This window comes from Dioscorea cayenensis, chromosome 9, assembly GCF_009730915.1.
Source record: "Dioscorea cayenensis subsp. rotundata cultivar TDr96_F1 chromosome 9, TDr96_F1_v2_PseudoChromosome.rev07_lg8_w22 25.fasta, whole genome shotgun sequence".
In the NCBI taxonomy this organism is placed as follows: domain Eukaryota; kingdom Viridiplantae; phylum Streptophyta; class Magnoliopsida; order Dioscoreales; family Dioscoreaceae; genus Dioscorea; species Dioscorea cayenensis.
This window is the reverse complement of record NC_052479.1, coordinates 30608097-30631219: the sequence shown is the minus strand read 5'-3', so window position 1 is coordinate 30631219 and position 23123 is coordinate 30608097. Positions and strand designations below refer to the sequence as shown.

The 23123-nt window shown below is 32.9% G+C and overlaps 3 protein-coding genes across 7 annotated transcripts; 2 read left to right on the top strand and 1 right to left on the bottom strand.

Annotated features, from left to right (window-relative positions):
- The first annotated feature begins 113 nt into the window (after window positions 1-113).
- On the top strand, window positions 114-8381 carry LOC120268859. 5 transcript variants are annotated; one of them, XM_039276118.1, is made up of 14 exons: window positions 157-179; window positions 530-595; window positions 1250-1339; window positions 1461-2898; window positions 3090-3097; window positions 4228-4403; window positions 4960-5020; window positions 5101-5199; window positions 5807-5901; window positions 6091-6204; window positions 6660-6727; window positions 7210-7320; window positions 7652-7880; window positions 8164-8381. In XM_039276118.1, exons 4-14 carry the CDS (start codon window positions 1550-1552, stop codon window positions 8275-8277), a joined length of 2424 nt encoding a protein of 807 aa, XP_039132052.1. In that variant the 5' UTR covers window positions 157-179; window positions 530-595; window positions 1250-1339; window positions 1461-1549; the 3' UTR covers window positions 8278-8381. The 5 variants fall into 5 exon arrangements, with proteins under 5 accessions (XP_039132054.1, XP_039132050.1, XP_039132051.1 ...); XM_039276120.1 differs by lacking the exon at window positions 530-595 and having other exon boundaries at window positions 114-179; window positions 6094-6204; XM_039276116.1 differs by lacking the exon at window positions 530-595 and having other exon boundaries at window positions 114-179.
- A 3588-nt stretch (window positions 8382-11969) lies between these two features.
- On the top strand, window positions 11970-12246 carry LOC120269422. The gene has a single exon (XM_039276755.1). It carries the CDS (start codon window positions 12020-12022, stop codon window positions 12221-12223), a length of 204 nt encoding a protein of 67 aa, XP_039132689.1. The 5' UTR covers window positions 11970-12019; the 3' UTR covers window positions 12224-12246.
- Window positions 12247-14064: 1818 nt separating this feature from the next.
- Window positions 14065-16462, bottom strand: LOC120269381 (60S ribosomal protein L7-2-like). Its single transcript, XM_039276718.1, has 6 exons — window positions 16199-16462; window positions 16017-16114; window positions 14911-14968; window positions 14757-14836; window positions 14561-14663; window positions 14065-14460 (listed from the first exon to the last, which is right to left on the bottom strand). The coding sequence occupies exons 1-6, from the start codon at window positions 16370-16372 to the stop codon at window positions 14245-14247; spliced, it is 729 nt and encodes a 242-aa protein (XP_039132652.1). The 5' UTR covers window positions 16373-16462; the 3' UTR covers window positions 14065-14244.
- Window positions 16463-23123: the final 6661 nt, after the last annotated feature.

Below are 23123 nucleotides of genomic sequence, written 5' to 3'. Positions count from 1 at the left end.
TAACTTGGAAAAAAAAAAGGAGGGTATTTGTGTAATTTTAATTAATGAACTTTTGAAGGTCTTGTGTGCAAAATTCCATGCCTAATAAGGAAAGGAGACTCGAATAGAGAGAGCGACAACAGAGAGAGGCCTCGTGAGAGAGCATTGTTCTTGAGAGGTGGCCGCAAAGACATCGCTCGGTGAGAAAAGCACAGCTATTTACCGTCTTATTAGTGCTTCTTCTTCTTTTAATTCCGTTTTATATGTTGTTTTCTTGCGTTTGATGATGTGATTTATGGCTCATTTGTGTGTTTTGTTCACAGATATGTGTGTTTTCATCATCTCCTTTGCCTGTGATCTTCTGCTGTTTTCGATGTTTGAATCTGTGGTTTTTTGGTTTGATTTTGTTCCAAATTGAGTTTTTGCTTACAGAATTTTTGGATTTTAGGTGGTTTGCTTTAGTGGTTGAGATTTCAATACTGTTTTCTTTCGATATGTGTACTTTGCTTTTTAAATCTTTTGTGATTAAGGTTGGATAATATTGTGTCAGTGATGCTGTTTGTGATGGAAATCATTGCCCTTGGTGTTTAGATCTCTGCAGATGAAATTTGATGTGGTATGTGAAGCAGTGCTTCTGTATGGCTCTTGTTCTTGCTGAGAAATATAATGTATTGTTCTAACTGAAAATAGTGCGTATAAATATGATAATGGATTCAACTAGTTAAGACTGATGAGTCTTTTTGATTTCTTGTGAAAGGAACACATTGAGGAGATTTGAGTGGATTCATGGTTACTCCCGATGTTGATAACGTGTATTTGTTGAAAGATTTTTTCATTCTGGAAAGCATGTGTTAATCTGTTTCATGTTTGGAGTAAATGTCTTAACTTGAGTTTTTGACTAGCCACTGGTTTTTGTCTGATTGAAAACCCTACAACGGCCACCGTTCTCAAAGTCTTATATGTCTTCTACTAATTGATATTCTATTTTATTTCTGTTGTCGCTTTCCGTAATTGGCATGCCTGGTCCCAGTATTGTACATTGCTCTGAGTTACCTATATTGTTCGATTATTTCTCTAGATATGCCTTTAATCATTCTTCTTTGGAGGTATTCGATCCTGAGTTGTTTTATCGTTTAATGCTTTATTTCCATTGTGGCTTTGTTAGTAATATCTTTTAATCAAGATTATTGTGCAATTTAATATTATATACTTTGGTATCAGCATGAATTTGAAGTTCCTAAACCTGTTCACTTTTCACACACTCCATCAGTGCATAGCATAAGAACCAGAGAACAGCCGAGAAGTATCTCTTGAAGAAGATGACATCTGCATTACAGTAATTTACAAATACTGTTTGAAGGTTCAATGTTTTCTTCTATATTTAATTTATCATTGTCTACCATGTAGATGTCCTTGTAGTACTATTTGCTGATCCCTTTTCATGCTATTATCTTTTGCGACTGACTTATTTCTATTTACAGGAAGGTGCTACACAAATATCTACCGAAGCAATTCAAGTTAGCATCCATTGCCTAGCTCGTCACTTGTATATGTTCTGTCAAAAAGTTTTATGAGTGCTAATAACTCAAACAGTATGAGTGGCACTCCCAAGAGGTCACATGATGATGGAAGCCATTCTACGCCAGCAAAGCGAACACTTGATGAAGCTAACATATCTTCTGGCTTTTCTGGGAAATTGATTCAGCCAGGCAGTAATGATTTTCACCTACCCCTTGAGCCTGGGCAGGATGGGCGAATGGCAAAAGTTCAACGCACTGATTTGCTTGACGTTGATAAGAGATTATCCCTTATTCATCGGATGTCGCCATCGTCTAACATGCCTGTGGAGCATCCTATTATTCCAGAAAGCAAGCCAGAATCCAGAATTCCCAAGGATGTCAGAGATGTGAAAGCTGATTATAGAGAAACAAAGACGGAAATTAGGGAGACATATGCTGACACCAGGAAGGATTCTCAAGGCAGTAAGCTTGAGCATGATGTAAAACTAGACAGCAAAGGGGAAGAAAGAGAATTAAGATCTGATAGGGGGCCTCTTACCACCAACAAAGGTGATTTAAAATCTGAAAAAGAAGGCTACCCCACTTCACATTCCTACATTAGTTGGAAAGATGGAAAAGAAGGCCACAGGGGCAAAAGATATTATGACTTGCAAGGCAGTGGTTTTGATTCTTGGCGAGTTTCACGTCACGGGGTACAAATTGCAGAAGAAGGTGGGAAAGATTTTTCAATGCCTGAAGATAAGGGTTCTTCAGAAGGCCGTGAGGCGGTTGGTGAAAACAAAATTGATTTGAAAGCAGAAGATAAATTGAGAGATAGGGATAGGAAAAGGAAGGATGAGAAGCATAGAGATTTTGGAGAAAGAGACAAGGATAAAAATGACCGCCGGAGCAGTAGTTTGCTAGGTAGTGCCAGTACTGAAAGGAAGGATCTCATGAGAGTGGAGAGAGAAACAGAAAAGGACCGGAAAGATGCTCAAGGTGAAAAGGAGTGGAACAAGGAGTTAGATTCCAATAAGCTGGACTCATCCAATGTAAATGATAAGAAGAATGTCTATAATGAGACAGAGCTGCTGGATGGATCTGTTAGGACCACTGAGGAAACCATAGTAATAGAGCCAAAATTGACAAAAGATGAGAGTCGGAGAGCATATGATGGAGACTTGAAGGAGAAAAAAAGAGAACAGGACATTGGTGCAAGTGACAGGTCTGAACCTCATGGAAAGTTTTATGAAAAGGAATCTGATAATGCTTCTCTGGAAGGAGATGTTGCTGTGGAAAAGGATAAGGAAAGTTTTGCCTCTGGTGTTCAACAGCGTAGGAGAATGTTAAGATCCAGAGGGACTTCTCAAACACCTCATCGAGAACCTCGCTTTCGTTCGAGAATGCGTGATTCGGAGGGGTAAGTTGCATTTTTGGCATGAAATTTATGTGGGTATCCTGGTTATGAATCAGATTCATTTAACTTTAAATGTTAGAACTTTTATCCCCTGCATTTATACATCTATCTAGGATTTCTTTGCTGCATTAATATGCATCTTTGTTTTTTCACTAAACATCATCTGATGGGTTCTTGTTTTTTCTTATTTGCAGATCTCAAGGTCAGCCAAATACTTATATTTTATGTTTAAGCGACTCATGCCTCAATTTCTTAATTTCAAGTTGGAAAGAAATCTTATTGCTTCAAATTTATCTTCCTGACAATAGATTAGCTTTGAGCAATTTCTACAAACATCTTACAAACTGTCCTTGAATTCTTATGGTATTATCACAATACCCATTGTGTTGTGTCTTCTCAAAGTGCTCCTTAATGTCCAGTCTCCCAATTGGCAATGACATCCAAATTATCCTTTATACATACTTCCTGAGAAGCTGTTGTAAGGTTTATCAGCTTGCGCATATGATGCATGATTCTTCTCTTTTTCCCCCATCTTAATGATAAATTAAATCTGAAAGGCAAAAAGAGAACCAAAGCAATATGAGCAAAATTGTAAGTATAGAGGTTTGTGTCATTTTTATCACTAGATCACTAAAAATTTTCTTCCTTATTGTTGTCTCTATCTTTGCTTTAATAGTATGTGTCGTCTAATATGAAGCTTGTCGTCAGTGCCATTGGAGTTATTTCAGCTTTCTGTCATGTTAGCATTTTTTCTTCTGACATTAACAGTCCATTTCATTTGATGCCCTTAATTTAAACTCATGCTGCTCACTCTCTGTGGCACTAAATCTATTAGGAGGTCTATAAGTTTCGGTGACTCTCTGATTAGAAAACCTCACATGCTGCTTTTCATGTACAAATCACCTTTATATGTAATTTGAGAATTGATCTTGTATTACTTAACCACTCCTAATTGCCATCTTTTATCACACGGAGACAAGATAGTCAAGGGTCAACCACTTGCTGAAGTCTTTGACTTTCGTGAGTTTCTGGATTTGTTATTGAGTGGGTATGATTTATTATTTCTTGCCAATTATCATGCTTGTCTCTTTCATGAATCACTTTTTTTATTGGCAGTCTGGTGAGTTGTACCATTCTCTATTAACAAATGCTTAAAAGAAGAAGAAGAAGACGGTTTAACATGTTTATTTATAAGAATAATTTATACCATTTTGAACCTTTTCCGGCTATGTGACATAAATGTTACTGATGTTTTTCCAGAAGAACTTGTTGGTAGTATGTGTTTACCTTTACACATTATGTACACATCTTAAACCAGTTATAGTAGTGCAGGTAAATCTGAAGCATGTTCCATTGTTTACAAAGCTGGTGAGTGTATGCAAGAGCTTCTTAAATCCTGGAAAGAATTTGAAGTATCTCAAGAGCATAAAAATGATGAAAACCTAAAAAACTTTCCAACATTGGAAATTCGGATTCCTGCGGAAAATGTGACTTCTTCAAATCATCAAGTAAGTGATAAATAGGCAAGGAAATACTTCTTTTCTGTTTCCGAATCATATATTGTTCATGTTTTCTTGGCTAACAGAAAGGTGCTTGTTTTGGTTTTCTTTCCTTGTATATTATCACATGCATGTTTTTGAAAAGCCGACGGCTTGTTGATGAGTCTCAGAAGAAGACTACAAATGTTATTTTCTTGTGCCATCCATTATCCATTATCTCATTCACTTTTTCTGTGATCATACCTTGCTTTTGTTTTCACATGCTTGTGAGTATGTTACAGATTCCTGATTTCATGTTTAAACTTCTGGAATTGGGGATTTTGTCTCTGTAATTTGACATTCTGCTTTGGCTCATTTTCATACTCCACAGATTGATAAATGTAGCACATCATAGACAGAGATCTCAGAGTTAAAGATATAAGCATCATTGAATGATTAGCTTGATGAGCTTTTGCCTTTTGGCAGCACCTTTTGAAATTTGTCCTCATTGCACTATCTAATTTTTGGTCTTTTAGAATAAATATAATATGAAAACGTTATGGTGACTAAGGGCCATATGGTGCAGGTAAGAGGTGGCCAGTTGTGGGGAACTGATATATACACAAATGATTCAGATCTCGTTGCAGGTATGCCAATTGATTTTTTTTTTTTTTTAAATGTCATTTATCCCAATGTTAATAACAATCTTATGGGTCTTTTTTGGCAGTTCTCATGCATACTGGTTATTGTCGCCCAACATCATCACCTCCTCCATCCCCCATTCTTGAATTACGAGCAACTGTTCGAGTTCTCCCCCCGCAAGATTGTAAGTTTGCATTTTAAAGGGAACAAATGCTATCTATTCCATAGTATTTTTGACAGATGCTGCAAGGCTATGGAAGAGAAACAAGATTTCTGGCATTATTAGATCTATTACATGCATGTTTGTAGGAAATTCAGGTATATTACTAAGTGCTTGTTTTGGAGTTGTAGTAGTCCTCAAACCACAAATGATTTACCTTATAAAAGCTCTTATGCAAAGAATGTTCTTGCTGCTGCTGGTAAGACCTGGAATTCCAGGAAGGATGTTTCCATTTCCTTTTATGCCTACATGTATGATATTTACGGCAAGATATGGTGATTCTTTCTTCTGGATTTTTTTCAATGTCAGTTTCTGCCAGTCTGATTGAGCATCACCTGCTTTCTTTAGTTATAGTTTTAGATTCTCATATCAAACAGAATCAAGCATGTTCAACATCTTAGGATTAAACAATAGTTTTGGTTGTCCTGCTGTTGCAATTTTTTTTACTGGTAAATCTTTCGAGATGATTATGCTTCTATTATTATTTTTGTTGTTTGTAGCTGGTGAATAGTTAAATGTATTTTCACTTGGTGAGTATAGCTTGTTTTAAACTTGCCTTTTGTTTGTTTAGGCTACACTTCAACACTGAGAAACAATGTCCGCTCCCGTGGTTGGGGTGCTGGAATTGGTTGTAGTTTTCACGTTGAGCGGTGCTGCATAGTCAAGGTAGCGTAATACCTTTTGCTTTGGTGCATATTTTTGATGTTGTTGGACTCTAATGAAGATCTTGAAATAGTTTGCATTTTCTTCATCTGTGTTCTTATGCTTGAACATGAGAGTGTGTAGATTTTTGTCTTCAGTATTTCATCTCATTCTTTTGTTGACTTTGCGGTTCACCTTTCTGTCATGTGGCAGAAGTGTGGTGGAACAATTGACTTAGAGGCTCATCTCACACATACATCTGCAATGGAACCTACTCTTGCTCCCGTGTCTGTTGAACGGACAATGACAACAAGGGCTGCAGCTTCGGTAACCAAGTGGCCCTCTTTTAAATTTTCTTTTGTCACAAGTCAGGTGTCCAGAGGCCTCCAACTGCAATATCCAAATTAACCTGAGTAATTATGCACAGATCTTGATGGAAAGATTCATTGACAATAATAGACACGTGCCTTAAATGACCAATGGAGATGATAGTAATGTGGTTTTTAGAGTGCGATATTCTTCTGATATTCTACATCGTTGTACATATCCTTTTTCTTTCAGTGGTTATCGGTAATTGAATTTATGTTGGTAATGGAACGAAATGATTGTGGCTGTGCCTTAAATTTTTTTTTCCTGACAAAAGGACTTGATTAAATCTCATGTATGACAATATGCAATGCTAATTTAGTATATTAATCATTGAGATACTTGCCTGAATTTTCTGTAGTCAGTTTGCTTTTTGCTTGTTCTAATTTGGAAAAGGCCATGGATTATGTATACAGAATGCGTTGCGGCAACAGAGGTTTGTCCGTGAAGTGACAGTTCAGTACAACCTCTGCAATGAACCCTGGTATTATTCTTCATTTTGAACTGAGAACATTCTTCTGTAATATTTTGTACTCCACTAATGTGATAATGCTCTCTTATCCAAGAATAGCCAATTTATGGATTATATTTGTATTCGTGTATGATAAGTTTGGCTTGTGAAAAATCCTATTTTGCTCAAGTTGATTGTGCATGTTGTGTGTTTTATCACAAAGGGCATCTTCTTGTTATTCTTGTTTGGTGGATCTTGCTGCCATCTCTTCTTCACGTTCCAGATTTTTTTTTTTGTTGTACATTTTCCTTTTCCCTTCATTATTTATTTATTTATTTGCTGTCTAACTGCATTGTCTACTTCTAATTTTTAGTCTTGTTGCATATTTTCTTTTGATTGGAATTGAATTTTTATTTACACCATCATGTTTTAGTTTTATATGCCCACCAAGTTCTGTGTTTCTTTCCATCCATGTTATCACAATATCTTGACTCAGCTTCTATTCATTGCATCAGGCTGAAATATAGTATCAGTGCAGTGGCTGACAAGGGACTAAAGAAGCCGTTCCATACATCAGCTCGACTTAAAAAGGGTGAAGTTTTGTATCTTGAAACACATTTTAAGAGGTATGATTTTTCTAATGATTGTATCTTAAGGAGGTTTTTACTTTAGAATACTGACAATATCTTCTTTCTTTTTCCTTCTACTATAGAGATATATATATATGTATACTAGATTAAATTCTTGGACTAATTACATTCTATTTATAGGCCAGTGAAAACTTGTCAATAACACTAGTCATAATCCATTGAATTGTGGTGCTAAATTTGTTAGTTATGGAACCACCATCTGGTATTAATAGCAGCTGTCTGACTTGCAATGCAATCAACTTCTACTACTGCATGTTCATCATTGTAGAAAATTTCATTGTAAAAGTAAGAATATCCTTTATTTCAGGTATGAGCTCTGCTTCAATGGAGAGAAGGCTATCTGCATTGGCACCACCCCAGGTTCCACCCAGCCACCAGATACAGAGCCGGAAAAACATCATAATGTCCAGACCGGTGACAAAAATCACGACCGGGACATTGTTACAGATGTGTTTCGATGGTCACGCTGTATGATACCTCTTCCTCAGAATCTAATGCATTCTGTTGGAATCCCATTACCCGTCGAGCATCTAGAGGTATTATACCATTTTCTTTTCTCTTGCAAATCCAACAGTTCCTATTATCTTAAATGATCAGGTTAACCGTATGATAGTTTTCCGTTTTCCCTGTTCGGTATAACATGTTCTCGTCGTAAACCAGCAAATCATGTGTGCAATTATAATTTGCCATTGTACAAGATGATACTTTATACTTTAAGAGTTTAGAAAGCACTAGTTAATGATCAATTAACGCCAAGAACTTCCTTCAATTTGTGTACTTATTATTTTTTTTTTTCCTTTCGGTTATTTGATTATGCAGGTGCTCGAGGATAATTTGAGCTGGGAGGATGTGCAGTGGTCGCAAACCGGTGTTTTTGTGGCTGGGAAGGAGTACATTCTCGCCCGTGCGCATTTTCTTTCCGGCACCAATTAGTCACCTTATATATGCTTTTTAATGTAAAGTATTATATACCATCCTTCCATCTATAATATGTATTCCATCTTGTGCTAGTTCAGCTCTTGATTCTAACCCAAAAACAATCTTCATTTTAATTGAGTTATTAATGTACCATTTCTTTCATTCTGATCATTTTTCCTTATTGTTTTCTAATAATGATTTATAAAATGTAGTAGTATATAATAATGTATATTTTTATTGATTTATTGATAACACTGTAATGTTGTTCTTTATTTGATTAGTTTACCAAGACTTAAAAAACAACTGGGTTGAATACTGAGTGTTTGCAGCCCATGTGTTTATTAATCTTTGAACAGACCAAGTCACACTTTACCATGCATTTTAATCAGTACAAATTGGATGCTCTGTCTATTTTATAAAATATATATAAATGAGTCGTGTTTGAATAATTAATATTGTTTTCCATTAAATAGTAATTGGATCATCTTGAATTACAGTAAGAGACAACACTTTCTTTCTTTGATTTTTAATACTATTAAATTGGAATTTCCATCACATTCCATGGAATAAATCAAATTGCTGAATCATTTCATTTGTATTCTTGTGATTTTTTTTTTAATGATAATTTTGTGCAAATTGTTGAACAAATATTCAGAGCTAGTAAAATTAAGGGTAGGTTTCATTGGCACATGAGTACAACAAAGTATGAATGGGTGAAATATAACACTGAGTATTTGTCTTGTTCTATATTTGATATTTAATGGACAACATAATATATTTCGTGGCACAAAGAATGAATAATTACTATGATACTCTTTATGCTGTTTGAGAAGTGAGCCAATAATGATGGTCAAACTATGCTGATGGTCGAAGTGAGCCAATAATAATGGCCAAACTATTCCGATGGTCGGAAGCCATGTCCCTCCACGACAGGCTATTAGCTCAGTGGTAGAGCATTCCCTTAATAATTATGTCGTTGTGCCTAGGTTGTGAGGGCTTTCAGCCTCATAGATAGTTTGGTCGATTATAGAATAGAAATTCAGATTTATTCGGATGAAACTTCCTTTCTATTAATCTGGAAATTCATTTCAAATAGACTATGGTTGGATAACACCAGTGACTTGGCCGATGATGATCGATAGTAACAACAGACTACCAATAGTGATTGTCGGTAGTTAGAGACAAATCTATCATTATGATTTTTTATTTAAATTAAAATAATAATAATAATAATATTTTTAATTGCTCTGTCTCCCATTTTGAATTTTTCTTGTACCAAAACTTTCTTAAATTGCGCTGTACCTGACCTAAAAAACAATGTTCATAGTGTGTGTACTTTGGGGAAGCAGGAGAAGGGTTTTTTTTTAAAAAAAAACAATTTCCATTGTTTTTGGGAATGAAGCCGTGTGCACGTGATCTTGGTGTAATATCACGTGGCAGTGCCCTGCACTGCAGTAATTATGGTCCCATTTAAACAAGTCCAAAAGCGAGTCTCGATCCTGTGCGAGACTCGTTCGTACAGTCACGAGGATGCGATGCAAGATAAACTTGCCACGTGTGGTCCCACTACCCAACATGTGGGCCCCCACACCACCCAAACCATTCTCCACCGTCCATACCTAAATCGATCTCACGGTTGGGATCTCTTTGTTCCCAGTGGGGCCCACATAACAACTAAACGACACATGTGTACGGCCAATGCCCACTAGTCTTAATCACGTGACCGGCGACATGACTTTGTGTATCCCGTCACCACCCCCCACCTCTCTCCGACCTGTGAACCGGTGAGAATAAGCAAACCTCAACCTCACTTCACCTACTCCTTGTTAGCGGATCCTTTTTCTCTCATGCGGATCCGAGTGGGTTAGATAGCATTTTTGTCCTTTAATATTTAAAAAAAATTATTATACATAAACTTAAATGATAACAAAGTCTAATTATTATATTATTAACAAAAGAAAATAATTTTAAATCCAGCTATAGTAATATTCCTCTTAAACATGCTTCTTATTATATGCATATTTAAACTTTTTAATTAGTTGTAACGTCTTTAATGTTGGATTATTGAAAACTCTAGTAGGAGTAAATGAATACTTCATTAAATTACTTTTAATTTTACAGTTTGGTTGTCATTTCATTTATTTTATATCCACAGCCTATGTCTATGTCAGTCAAATTCAAATTATATCCATGTGCGCTATTAATTAATATTATGTTCAAGACTTTTAATATATATATATATATATCATTCAAATGTATATTCATTGCTTGTTCAACTAAAAATAATAATAATAATATTTGTTCTTATGTTCATTTATTTCCAAAGTTTTATATTTATTTTATTTTATTTTGTAAAATCCTACATTAAAGTTTGGTATTAATCTAAAACAGTTACAAATTTTGGGCCTTTTTCTTGCCTACCGCCACATAAATGAGTAATTACTATATAAATATCATATTTTTCTCATATTCTTTTCTATGACTATAATTACTAGACTTCACCTCATTTTTTTTTCCCGTGAGAAAAAATATAGATATGTTAATTTTTTTTATAAATATGAATAAGTGACAAATCCTCAACTTTTTTAATTGGGGAGCTTAATTTAAGCACTCAATATTTGATATCAGAAAAAAAAAATAAGAAAACGATAACCATATTATAAAGTTGGTATATAAATAAATATTATTTTTTTATCAATGATCGTTTAATCTATAGGTATTGGATTTTTTTACATAAGATATTTGTGTTTGACTAAAGACATAGGTTCGAATGTCATTTTACACAGGGGTGAGAGCACATGTATTATTGAGATTGTAATTGCACTCCATGCATATGCCCATATTTGACATGTCAATTATGTATATTTCTGAATATATATGTATATATATATGGGCATTTTTCATCTACGGACACGCGTAAAGTATCTACAGATGACCAATTTAAATAGGAGGGGAGGGGGAGTAAATAAGGATGAATGGGTGAAATTTATTTTATTATTACAACGATGGAAGATCAGATAATTGAGATAAAAAAATATTGTTTATCTCATTTTTTTAGTATGCTATTATTTATAAAAACATCATTTATCCCACTTAACATTATTCATAGTATTGTTTAAAAATATTATTAACATAATAAATGATATTAACTATGAATGATATTAATTGTTGAATTTCAATACAACAGTAGTGAGAGACATTCATAAATAATTTATCTAAGAATTTTCTCATAAAACTAATCCTCCACACAAACACATATATAATGTTTTACACACGCATATGGGTAACTCCCCACTTCAACATAAGCACAAAAGCAATTATCTATTTTTTTAAAAAAAATTTATGTTGGTGGGATTATTAACAACTAAAAGCAAAACACTCCACAAATTGACAACAATAAATAAATAAATAAATAAATTATGGGTACTACTAATAATAAATAAACGGATACATTATGTTATTGGGTAACAAGAGCCTCACATGGAAATGGTACACCAAGCAAATGTGTGAGTTTGGTACAAAAGAATAAATTTGGTTGGTGCTTTTTTTCCCTTGTCCTTTCCTTCTTCTTTTCTCTTCTTCTTTCTTTCTTTCTTTCCATTTATACCCCTCAAATATATATATATATATATATAAATTCATTTTTTTCTAATTCCTATATATATATATATATAAAAAGAAAGATAGAAAGATAGATAGAAAGAAAGAGAGGAAGAGAAAAAGAGAAGAAGTTAAAGAGAAAGAGAGATCATTGATCATGTGTCTAGTGTTTCTTTGTGAAGAAGAGGAGAGAGTGTTGGGAAGTCAAGAAGCACCAGGGAAGTGTCCTTATTGTGGAGGGATGGTTATGGCAACAGACTTTGAGAGCACTCGTAGGCTTTGTTGTCTTCCAATTTGCATTAAGAACAAGAGGAAGTACTCTTGCACTAATTGTTCTCGCCGTCTTGAGACTTATCCTTAGCATTCTTACTTACTTTTTAACTTACTTTTATAACTTTTGTTCTTCTTCTTTTTTTTTTTCTCTTTAATTTATATGTGTAGTGTGTACATATATGGATGATGATGATGATGATGGTTTATGTGCATTTGATTGGTGGATTAATATGTATGTTTTATTGTTGTTGTTGTTGTTAATGGATTGAAGATGTGTGTTTATTTTGTATTGTTTTATAGAGAAATGAAGTTTTTAAGAGTTAATGGTAATGATAATGGTAATGGTAATGGTAATGGTGGTGAATAGGATTTTGGAGGAGATGCATGAATGGTGTGTGAAGTCTATGGAGGGATTTTGTTGTCTAGTAATTTATCATTATTATTATTATTATTATTATTATTATTAATGTGTGGTAAGTTTATTAGTTTATGGAGTCATTCAAAGTGTTGAATTTATATCATGGAAAAAAAATAATTTGAATGTGGAAAAAGAAAGAAGAGAAATTCAAGTACAAATGCAAAACTCATGCTATAATATTATTATTATTATTATTATTATTATTATAAATATGAATACAATGCATATCAACAAACTCATAGCACTTCCATTTTGACCATTACTATTCACTCTTTTAAGAAGATGAAGATGATGAAGAAGAAGAAGAATGGTCAGAGATTCAAAAAAAAAAAAAAAACATAAAACTTAATAATGAAGAAATGTTTTTAATACATAGCAAATCAAGCATTAACTAATTAAATCATGAGAGAGAAAAACAAGAGAGGGGTATTGTGATGCACAAGCATGTCCAATAGGAGTTGATTTATATGATTTTAATGCATGTTTTATATTAGAGTGGGTCCTCCATGATTTTGGGGGGAGCTATGTTTTTAAGTCCAAAAATAGTGAACACTTCCATAAATGTCCTTATCATCAGCATGTTTTAATAATTTCATACTTTCTTAGTCCAGCATGAAAATCATATCAAGATGTGGTGCTGCATGGAAAAGATAAAATTAATAAAATTTTATTTGGATTGATGTGAAAAAAGTGGTGAGATCCAAGACAGGCTTCACTCTGGGGAGTTTAGTTAATAATTCTCTTCTTTTTCTTTTATGAAAAACACAACCACAACCACAACCACAAACTTTATTATATACTCTTATATATATATATATATATATATGAGTTAACAAGTTAAAAGGGAGAAAAGTGACACATTGTTTTTGCATACTGTTTGTTTATGAGGAAATTATAGCTCTCACCAAACAAGTCAGTTTCAATTCACACTGACTGGATCATTTTATTTAGGCAATTTGAAAATTAATATTATTATTTACATATATATATATATATTATCTTAAATTCACATCTTAGTGATAAAATATAAAAATTAAATGAATAATAAAAAAACCAAAGTGCTCCTCCCATCAAAGGTACAAAGTTGATAGCATTGAACAGATCTGGCCTAATTCAGAGAATGAAATGCCACCTACCACCTTCTTCCAATTAAATAATTAATCATAGATTAGATGATCATTCAAAATTAAGAACATTAGGGCTGCCGGGCTGGCTACTAAACCTGCAACTTAAAATCTCACTTTATAAAAAACCAAATTTAGGAAATAATCAGTCACATTATTATAGAGTGGCCGAAAATAATACAAAAACAAATGTAACAATAATAACAATAACATTCAGACCAAAATAACTTCACTGAAAGCAAAATTCATACTAGTTATAAGTAATCACAAATCACCCAATCCTTAAAGAAATAATAGACCTACCATTAAAGTTGAGTTTAAGTCTGGATGCAATTGAGGATGATATATATCAATATATCATATAGCACCACCACCACCACCACAAAATTACAAGAATCATTCTGCATAACATATTATTATCTCAGGTTCTTAAATTTCAAAATCAAAACTGCAAAATGTGTTCAAGGTTCCTCTCCACAAGAATGCATTGCATTTAAAAAATTAAATTTCGAATATAATCTGCCCTATGTGACAGCCGATTAAAAAGATCTCGAAGAGAAACAAATTCTAGTTCATCCGTCTGATAAGCTCATTGATGTAGTTCTCCCGGTTTCCGGCATCACCACCTTCGACATAATGATTCCTCTTCTTCTTAAGACCACCCAAAGGTGCCTTGAGTTTGAATGGCCACAGGAAGTTGTTTGCCTCCTTGAAGTGGGGACCAACAGTCATGATCTCATGGATTAAATCTTCAATGCAGATAATGCCATACTTTCCCAAGGCCTATAATGATCAAAGAAGAAAAAAGAACATTGCAAATCAATAGATGACTACAAACCAAATAAAATTGCAAAAAGAAAACCCTTCGGTATCAGGTTTAAACCTGTTCAATGACGGAGTTCTCAGCCAGTGGGGTCCTCTGCTTGTTCAGTTTTCCATAACCCCTCTTGTATATCAATTCCCTAACACTCTTCAAATTTGGGTACCTAGAATATCGACAAGTCGACCATGAACAATCTCTATACACAAAAGGATAGTGGCAAATGCATATACAATAAAAAATCACAAGCATTTAATACCCATATGTCACATAAGGCTCAACCCTGTGCAACATGTTCATTGTAGCCTTGTTAACTTTAAGGAACACACCATTGAATATCTGCACACGTACAATTATATTAAACAAAAATGTAACCGGTAAATATGGCAAAACAAGTATTTTACACTGTTTACCTGTCTCAGACGCAGGAGCTGCAAGATTTTCCTGGTCTTTGGGTGCATGGCATTGATACTACATTGTTTGAAAAGATATAATCAGTAACAAGGTGGAATAACAAAGATATCAAATTACATAATGCCATTCCCAAAATTATCAAGCAAATAGAAGACCCAGATTTAATGAATTTAGATAAGCACCACATAACAGCAGTCCACATACTCCAATAAACACGAACCATCAGAAAATAAGACACAGTGAGCTTATAGAAAATCATTGTACTCCATGGCAATTCACTGTGATAATTTAAGTCTGCCAATATAATTTTGCCTTACAATAACATGTATCACTATGGCATATACATGATTTCAAATTGCTCATCTTCTACTTACAAGACATGATTCCAACTAGATTGACACTTAACTCCGAAGCCATCAAAAGGTTTAATAAGTCAATAAAAACACACATCAAAAGAAATTAAAACCAAGAAACAGTCCAAAATCAGCATTCAACAGAACGGAATAAAAATAGTTCCGACTACATATTCAACACTAGAACAAGAAGGAGCTCATACATCATCTGCATAGACACTAAACAAACTAAATGCCTGACAAATGCATGCCAACAAAACAATACCACAGATTGTTACATCTATTCTAAAGCCATCTACGATAAACATGTAATATATGAACCCATTACTTAGTCTTGAAATAACATTTTAACTGACAACAATATATTGAAGAAAACAATCAGAAAGAGGAATTAGATTTAACAAAAGGCAAGTTGGAACTTGTACATATGGCACATTCACGAGTTTTGTTGACAATGAGCGGAAATTCAGCAACTCTCAAACGATCAGCATGTTGATAAAAGGAATGGCCTCAAACCTCATAATGTAATTTCTTTTTCACTCTCACTTTGAGCTCCAAAGCATCAATTTTTATCGACCCGTGAAGTTAATGATTCACAAAAACAAGCACAGCAATTGACACCAGTTCTTAGCAATATACAATATGATAATCATACGCACAAATAGAGAGCTTGCATGAAAAATCCATCAAAAACACCACAATACTCAACAAAATAATGAATCAGTGAGTAGAGACAAGATAAAACAGCATACCCCCGGATACGGATGATGAAGAGAAGCTTGGGTTCAGGGCTGACATAAAAACCTCCCTTGAGCCTCGACTCCCGCTTCAATTGGATCAGCTCCTTCTCCTACAAAGGCGCAAAACCTCACACCCTCATTCCACAGTCATCAACCACAGCAAGCCAACCAAGCAACAAAGAGATCTCACTTACCTGAGTCTCGTACTCTTTGGCGTACTGCCGAGCACGAGAGAAAATAACCCTGCGGTTTTCCTTATCCTTCTTCTTCCTGCCATCCAGCTCCTGCTTCTTCGCCAGCGCCCATTCCTCCTCTCTCTTCCTCTTCTTCAGCACCGACTCCGGCACCACCGCCTCCTTCGCCGCCATCTCCTTGAGAAGAGCCAGATCGGAACCCTAGATTGGGGCTTCTGGATGAAAGATCTCGGCGGCGAGGGCTTGAAGAGAAGGAGGAGAAGAACTGCTCCATTTCTAGGGTTTTTGAGAAACGAGGACTTCAACATTGGACGGCTCTGATTCAATCACACTTGCGATTCAATCTAGACCGTAAAATGATCTTTGGGCTAGTGGGCTTCCGTTCTTGCCTTTTTGGGCCTTTGTCATGAGAACTGGGCTCGGCTGTGATTTAATCGTGAGTTTGATTTAATCTGGACCGTAGAATTAGCTCTAGTTTTCATGGGCTGGCCATCGGTTCTTTTCCCCAGTTTGGGCTGTTTGAGGTTCATGGAACTGGGCCTTGGGCTGGAATCAAACTGTTGTGATTTAATCTCGAGTATGATTTATTCTGGGCTTTGCCTTCATTGTCCTTTGGAATTTGGCCCGTGCTGATTAACGGATGGCTGTGATTCAATCATGAGTGCGATTTAATGGGGACCGTTCTATTATGAACAATGGACGGCTGTGATTCAATAGCGAGTATGATGCAATGTAAGGGAATGACCAAAAATAAGGTGGATTTAATTATATATAATATAATGATAGGTGATTGATTATGAAATATACAATAAACTTTTCATATTAAAAAACTCATGAGTCATGATCATATATTCCTAAAGATATTCAATTAAAAATACTAGATCTTACCGACAAAAATTGCCGACAAAAATATCTCTAAACAAGATCCAAAAAATAAAATTGACTATATTAGATTTTTATATGATATTATTCACATGAAAGAATATTATCATATAAGAGTATTCTTCATAAAAATTATTTACGAACATATCTTCTCTTATTCTCAATTATTTAGAGAACAAAGCAACTTGGTATTCTTAATTAAATTTGCAAAGAATAAAAAATTTAAAAATTGTAATAAATAAATAAAGAGAGGAGCATTGAGCCATAAGTGTCAATTAGAGCAGATTTTGACTTTAAAAAAAAAAAGGAATTCATGTCTCTATCTCAAGTCTTCTCTGATTTAAAATGTGGAAAAGGATAAATTGTGCAACTTTATTCTTGACATTAAAGTCCAAATGTAAACCAATTAGATTGCAAAAATAAAATAAAAAACTAAAGAAAAAAAAAAGGAGCTGAGTGTGGACTGTGGACCAATTTATTGGGAAATTGGATAATCTATGTCTTTATAAATAAAAACAAAATTCAAACATACGAACGTTCAGTTGAACACAATGCCAATTAAGATGCTACTAATTTAAATTGGTTGTCATAGTTGTAGTTGAAATAGGATTGGACGCACAAAGTGATTGAACAATTTAGATCAAAATACTATCGATTCAGATTTTTCAAATATTGTGCACAAAGTGATTGAACGATTTAGATTAATATATTATGCATCTCATTTTTCACTATATTATTATTCATAAAACAGTAATACTATTTATTGAACAGTGTTGAACTTTTGGATTGAAATCGAACAGTTGATAGTAACATTCGTAAATTTAAAATCTACAAATGTATGCAGATGATTCTTCCTCTGCATAAGTTGAGGTTGAAATGTCATATATTAATTTGGCTTCAAATTGTAACATATTTGTCACAATATATATTCAACATATTTGATTATGATAATTATCAGTACAGAGAAAAATTTTAAAACGCTTGAAACAAGTTCATGCTTGGTCCATGACATAACAAAATGAATATGATTATAAAAATTAGGATTATTCAAAGTGAGGGATGAGTCTAATTTATTATTATTATTATTATTATTATTATTATTATTATTATTATTATTATTATTTGACTTTGTGTTGACTGTTGTTCCTCTCTTTGAGCTGGCTATTTAATAATTAAATTTATTTAAAAAAAATACTAATACTAGTATTATTTATTATCATTTAAAAAATTATAAGTTTTAAAATATTTAGTTTTATTATTATTAATGAAATCGAACTTTGCTTTGAGTCAAATAGATTATCTTAACCCTACATTTTTATTCACCGACCAAACATAGATTTTTTTTTTAATTTATTAAAATAAAAACAATACAGGAGAAAAAAAAAATGACAAACTACATAAAACAAAAGAAAAAGTAGACAAAAGAAAACAACAATATAAATGAAATGCATGTTTTTCTATCCATGAGCATTGACTATCAACGTTAGTGACTTTCTCCATTTTTTATTTTTCACATGTATGCATGTTTAATGCTCATATATATATATATATATATAATTTTTTTTTTTTTGGTAAATCACTAAACTTTGGTCAAATATTATTTTGATCACTGAATTTTAATTTGTTTCAAAATGCTCACTAGAGTTACTAATTATTTCATCAGCAGGTCATCCAATGGACTAACATCTTCATTAGCTGATGTCGAGGGCTCCACTGGTGCGCTGACTAGCTTTTTCCACCCTCCACATTAGCTAGTGAAGATGTTAACCTATTCAGTGACCTACTGATTAAATGCTTAGTAATTTTAATGAGCATTTTGAAACAAATCAAAATTCAATGATTAAAATAATTTTTTGACCGAAATTCAGTGATTTATCAAAAAAAAAATTAATTCATGTTTGATTGATTATTAGTTATGGTATTTTATATATTTAAGGAATATTGTTTATTTAGCATATATTATTAAAATATAATAGTTTGTACTTCATTGGAAGTCTATAATCAAAACTCTCAATATTGTGGATAAGTTACTGATAAAATTCAAACATTCCACTTTTAAATTATGAAGAAAATAAGATAACCAACTACCCTATAGACCGGTTGTTCTATAAATGAAATTAGCTTCAATAGTTTTCACCTTTTTTATTTGATTAAAAAATAAAATATGCAACTATGTCATTTCACAAAGAAAAGTATCATCGGTTCTTTTGTGAAAAAAAAACATAAATAATAACCCACTTTTTGAGACCACTAATGTGTTGACTAGCTAGGCTTTTCCCAGCATGCACATCAGCTAATGAAATGATTAGTGATTTTAATGAGCATTTCGAAACAAATTAAAATTCAGTGATCAAAATAATATTTGACTAAAGTTCAGTGATTTACCCAAAAAATTAATACATATTTGATGGATTATTAGTTATGATATTTTATATATTTGAGGAATATTGTCTATTTAGCATATATTATTAAAATACAATATTGTGTATTTCATTATATGTCTATAATAAAAACTCTCAGTATTGTATTACTATCTTCTTCTCCGCATGTGGTTTTACCTCCATGGACCATTTTGTGGACAAGTTATAGATAAAATTCAAACATTCCACTTTTAAGTTAGGAGGAAAATAAGATAACCAACTACCCTATAGACTGTTTGTTCCATGAATGAAATTAGCTTCTATAGTTTTCATCTTTTTCATTTGATTAAAAAATAAAATTCGCAACTATGTCCTTTCACAAAGAAAAGTATCAATGGTTCTTTTGTGAAAAAAGAACATAAATTAATAACCCGCTTTTTTGAGGCCTCTACCAGTGCGCTGATTGGGCTTTTTCCGGCCTCCACATCAGCTATGGAAGATACTAATCCATCAGGTGACCTACCAATGAAATTATTAGTAATTTTAATGAATATTTCGAAACAAATCAAAATTCAGTGATGAAAATAATATTTGACCAAAGTTTAGTGATTTACCAAAAAAAATTAACCCATGCTTGATGGATTATTAGTTATTATATTTTATATATTTGAGGGATATTATTTATTTAGGGTATATTATTATTAGAATACAATACTATGCATTTCATAATAAGTCTATAATCAAAACTCTCAATATTGAATTACTATCTTCTTCTCCTCATGTGGTTTTATCCCCATAGACCATTTTGTGGATAAGTTATAGATAAAATTCAAACATTCCACTTTTAAGTTAGGAGGAAAATAAGATAACCAACTACCCTATAGACTAGTTGATCCATCAACAATAGAGCAATCAAAACAGGCTGGCGGGGCGGGCCGGCAAAATGCCAACCCAACCCGACCCGTTTTGGGTTGTGGGTTGGGTGGGCCGGCCCGCCAAAAAATCAAAATAATTAATTTATTTTATTTTTATAAATGTTGTAATATATGAAACATTGAAAACATTCATTATAAATTCATAAAAAAACTAAATTAAAAAAATTAAAACATGCAATAATTAACAAAAATAAAAAAACATCCATTATAATATTCAAAACCTAACAAAAATCAACAATAATTACAAAAATCTCTAAATAAAAAAACACTATTATAAATTTACAATCAACAAAAATTTAAAAAAACAACAACAAACCACAAGATAAAACATCTATTACTAATTATAACGTTCATCCATTACTAAACAACAAAAATTTAACAAAAATTAGCAAAGCACAAAAATAAAAAACATCCATTACTAATCATAATATTCATCAAAAATCAATAGTCATTAAAAATGTTTTGTTATCTCCATATTTCTTTTTAAAAACATAATTAAATGCATATTAAACTTCATTAAAAATTATTTATTTATTTTTTTTAATTTAAATCCTTAACAATATGTCAATATCAATATATATATATATATTATATAAAAATATATTATATATATATTAGAGGCGAGCCGACCCGCCCCAACCATGACGCTGCGGGTTGGCCCGTTAAACCAGCCTCAGGGTGCCTATAAAAGACCAACCCAAACCGCCCATTTTTATTGGCGGGGCGGGATGACGTGGCCAGTGCTCAATCGATGACTCTAATCAACAAAATTAGCTTCAATAGTTTTTATTTATTTTTTATTTAATTTAAAAATAAAGTAAGCAGCTATGTCCTTTCATAAAGAAAAGTATCAGCAGTTGTGAAAAAAAATAATAATAATCCATTTTTTTCACTTTTCTAATTAAAGTAAATATTACTATAACTTCTCTTGCTAAAAAACAAAGGTCGACAATTTTTTCTTTTGCTTTTTTTTTTCAATAAAGATATATTTAGTACTTTGAAGTTTTCTTTATATATAATATAATTAAATGCTTTGAAGTGAAGCAAGATCTTGTCAAAGTTTCATCACAAAACCGTGTTGCAAGGGACAGTTCATAAAATATCAATTGCTCTTTTACATCTCAATTTCCATAAATTTCATACCTTTGTGCTTGCCTTGTTTATGAAGGTATTGACTCATTTTCCCTTCAAATGCATTAAAAGCAACGCCTTAATTAATTAAAGAACTAATTATGTAATTACATTTTAATTTTAAATTTAGATACAAAAATCATCTTTGATTATTTATCATCAACATGTTTGTCTAATCATAATAAATAGTGATGTTTCAATGGGCCCGTTACATCGTTGTTGCATTTAAAAGTCATTACAAAGACTTTATAATTTTCGGTATTAAACAAATTAATTATATACGTTTTAGTTATAAGTATTATACTAAATTAAGATAGTTTTGTCTTCAGTGTTAATGAGTCAATTAATTAAGAGTCATTGAAGTGAAATTTCTGTAGAATGTTTAGTAGACTTGGAAGTTAGGTCTTGGTACATGCATATGCTTTTCAAAGCTTTTGACGTGGAATTTGAGGGAGAGAGAGAGAGATCCATGCATGTGCATTTACAAAATTCTAACAGTACGCAAAACTCTACTTAGGGTAGCAGGAGAGTATGCAGGCATGAGTGGGTGGTCAGGAGGTCGAATTCCTCTGTTAGTGCAATATCGTTCATTTACTATTTCTTTTTGGTCTTTTGTAGAACATGTCGTATTCTACACGACTTCAGGTTATAGAGAAGGAAGATTTACTATTATGGATTTATGGTGTTTGATATATTATTTTCGGCGCATATAACCATCATTATCCTGCTTGCTATCATGTTAGCTAGTTTGTTATGGTAAAGCTTTCAGGAAGATGTTAAACCGCCATAATTAATGCACTACCGTATTTGTACTTTTGACAACTCCTTCTGAGAAAATGCTTGTTGCCTTTGTAAACAGGCAGGGGTGGAAAGTTTTATTCGTATTATTATTATTATTTACTTATTATAATAAATAATGCATATTATATTCATTTTTTCTTGGGTTAGTGTAACATAAATGAGTCAGTAGTATGCAAGCATGAATGGATAGGTAGGAGGGTCTGTTTGATACACACAAAAATGAGAGACAGGACATCACAAATTTTTTTGTCTCTTGTTTGATTTGCAAGTATGTTTAGGGTATAGCACAACAACGTGTTTGAGTACAGCACAAGTTGGAAAAAAAATTGTCCCACCAAAACCATGGTATAAGTTTTAAGTTATGGGACAACACAACAAAAGTCAATTTTACCCCACTTTAAATCCAAAAATTACAATAATTAACTAAAACGCATCCCATCCAAAAATTTACAGTTGTCATTCAACGCTCTACCCGATCTAATCCACGGCCGTGAACCTCCTTCCTCGGCCTTCCCCTCCGCCACGGTACTTTTCTTTTCAAATCTCTCTCCTCTTCTCTTGCCTTTCCCCTTCTTACTTTCTATTCTCTTTGAGAATTCTAGGGTTTCCGGGCATCTTTCAAGATCTATCGGTCTTCTTCTATGCCAATTTTTTTACATTTATTTATTAAATTAAAAATAATTATTATGTTAAGATTCTTCTTATCTCTAATTATAATAAACTCTCTAATTATAATAAACTTATTTAATCTTGTGAATTACTGTTAAAAATATCAAGATAATTAGTTTTTTTAATAAGATAAGAAATGTTAACAAA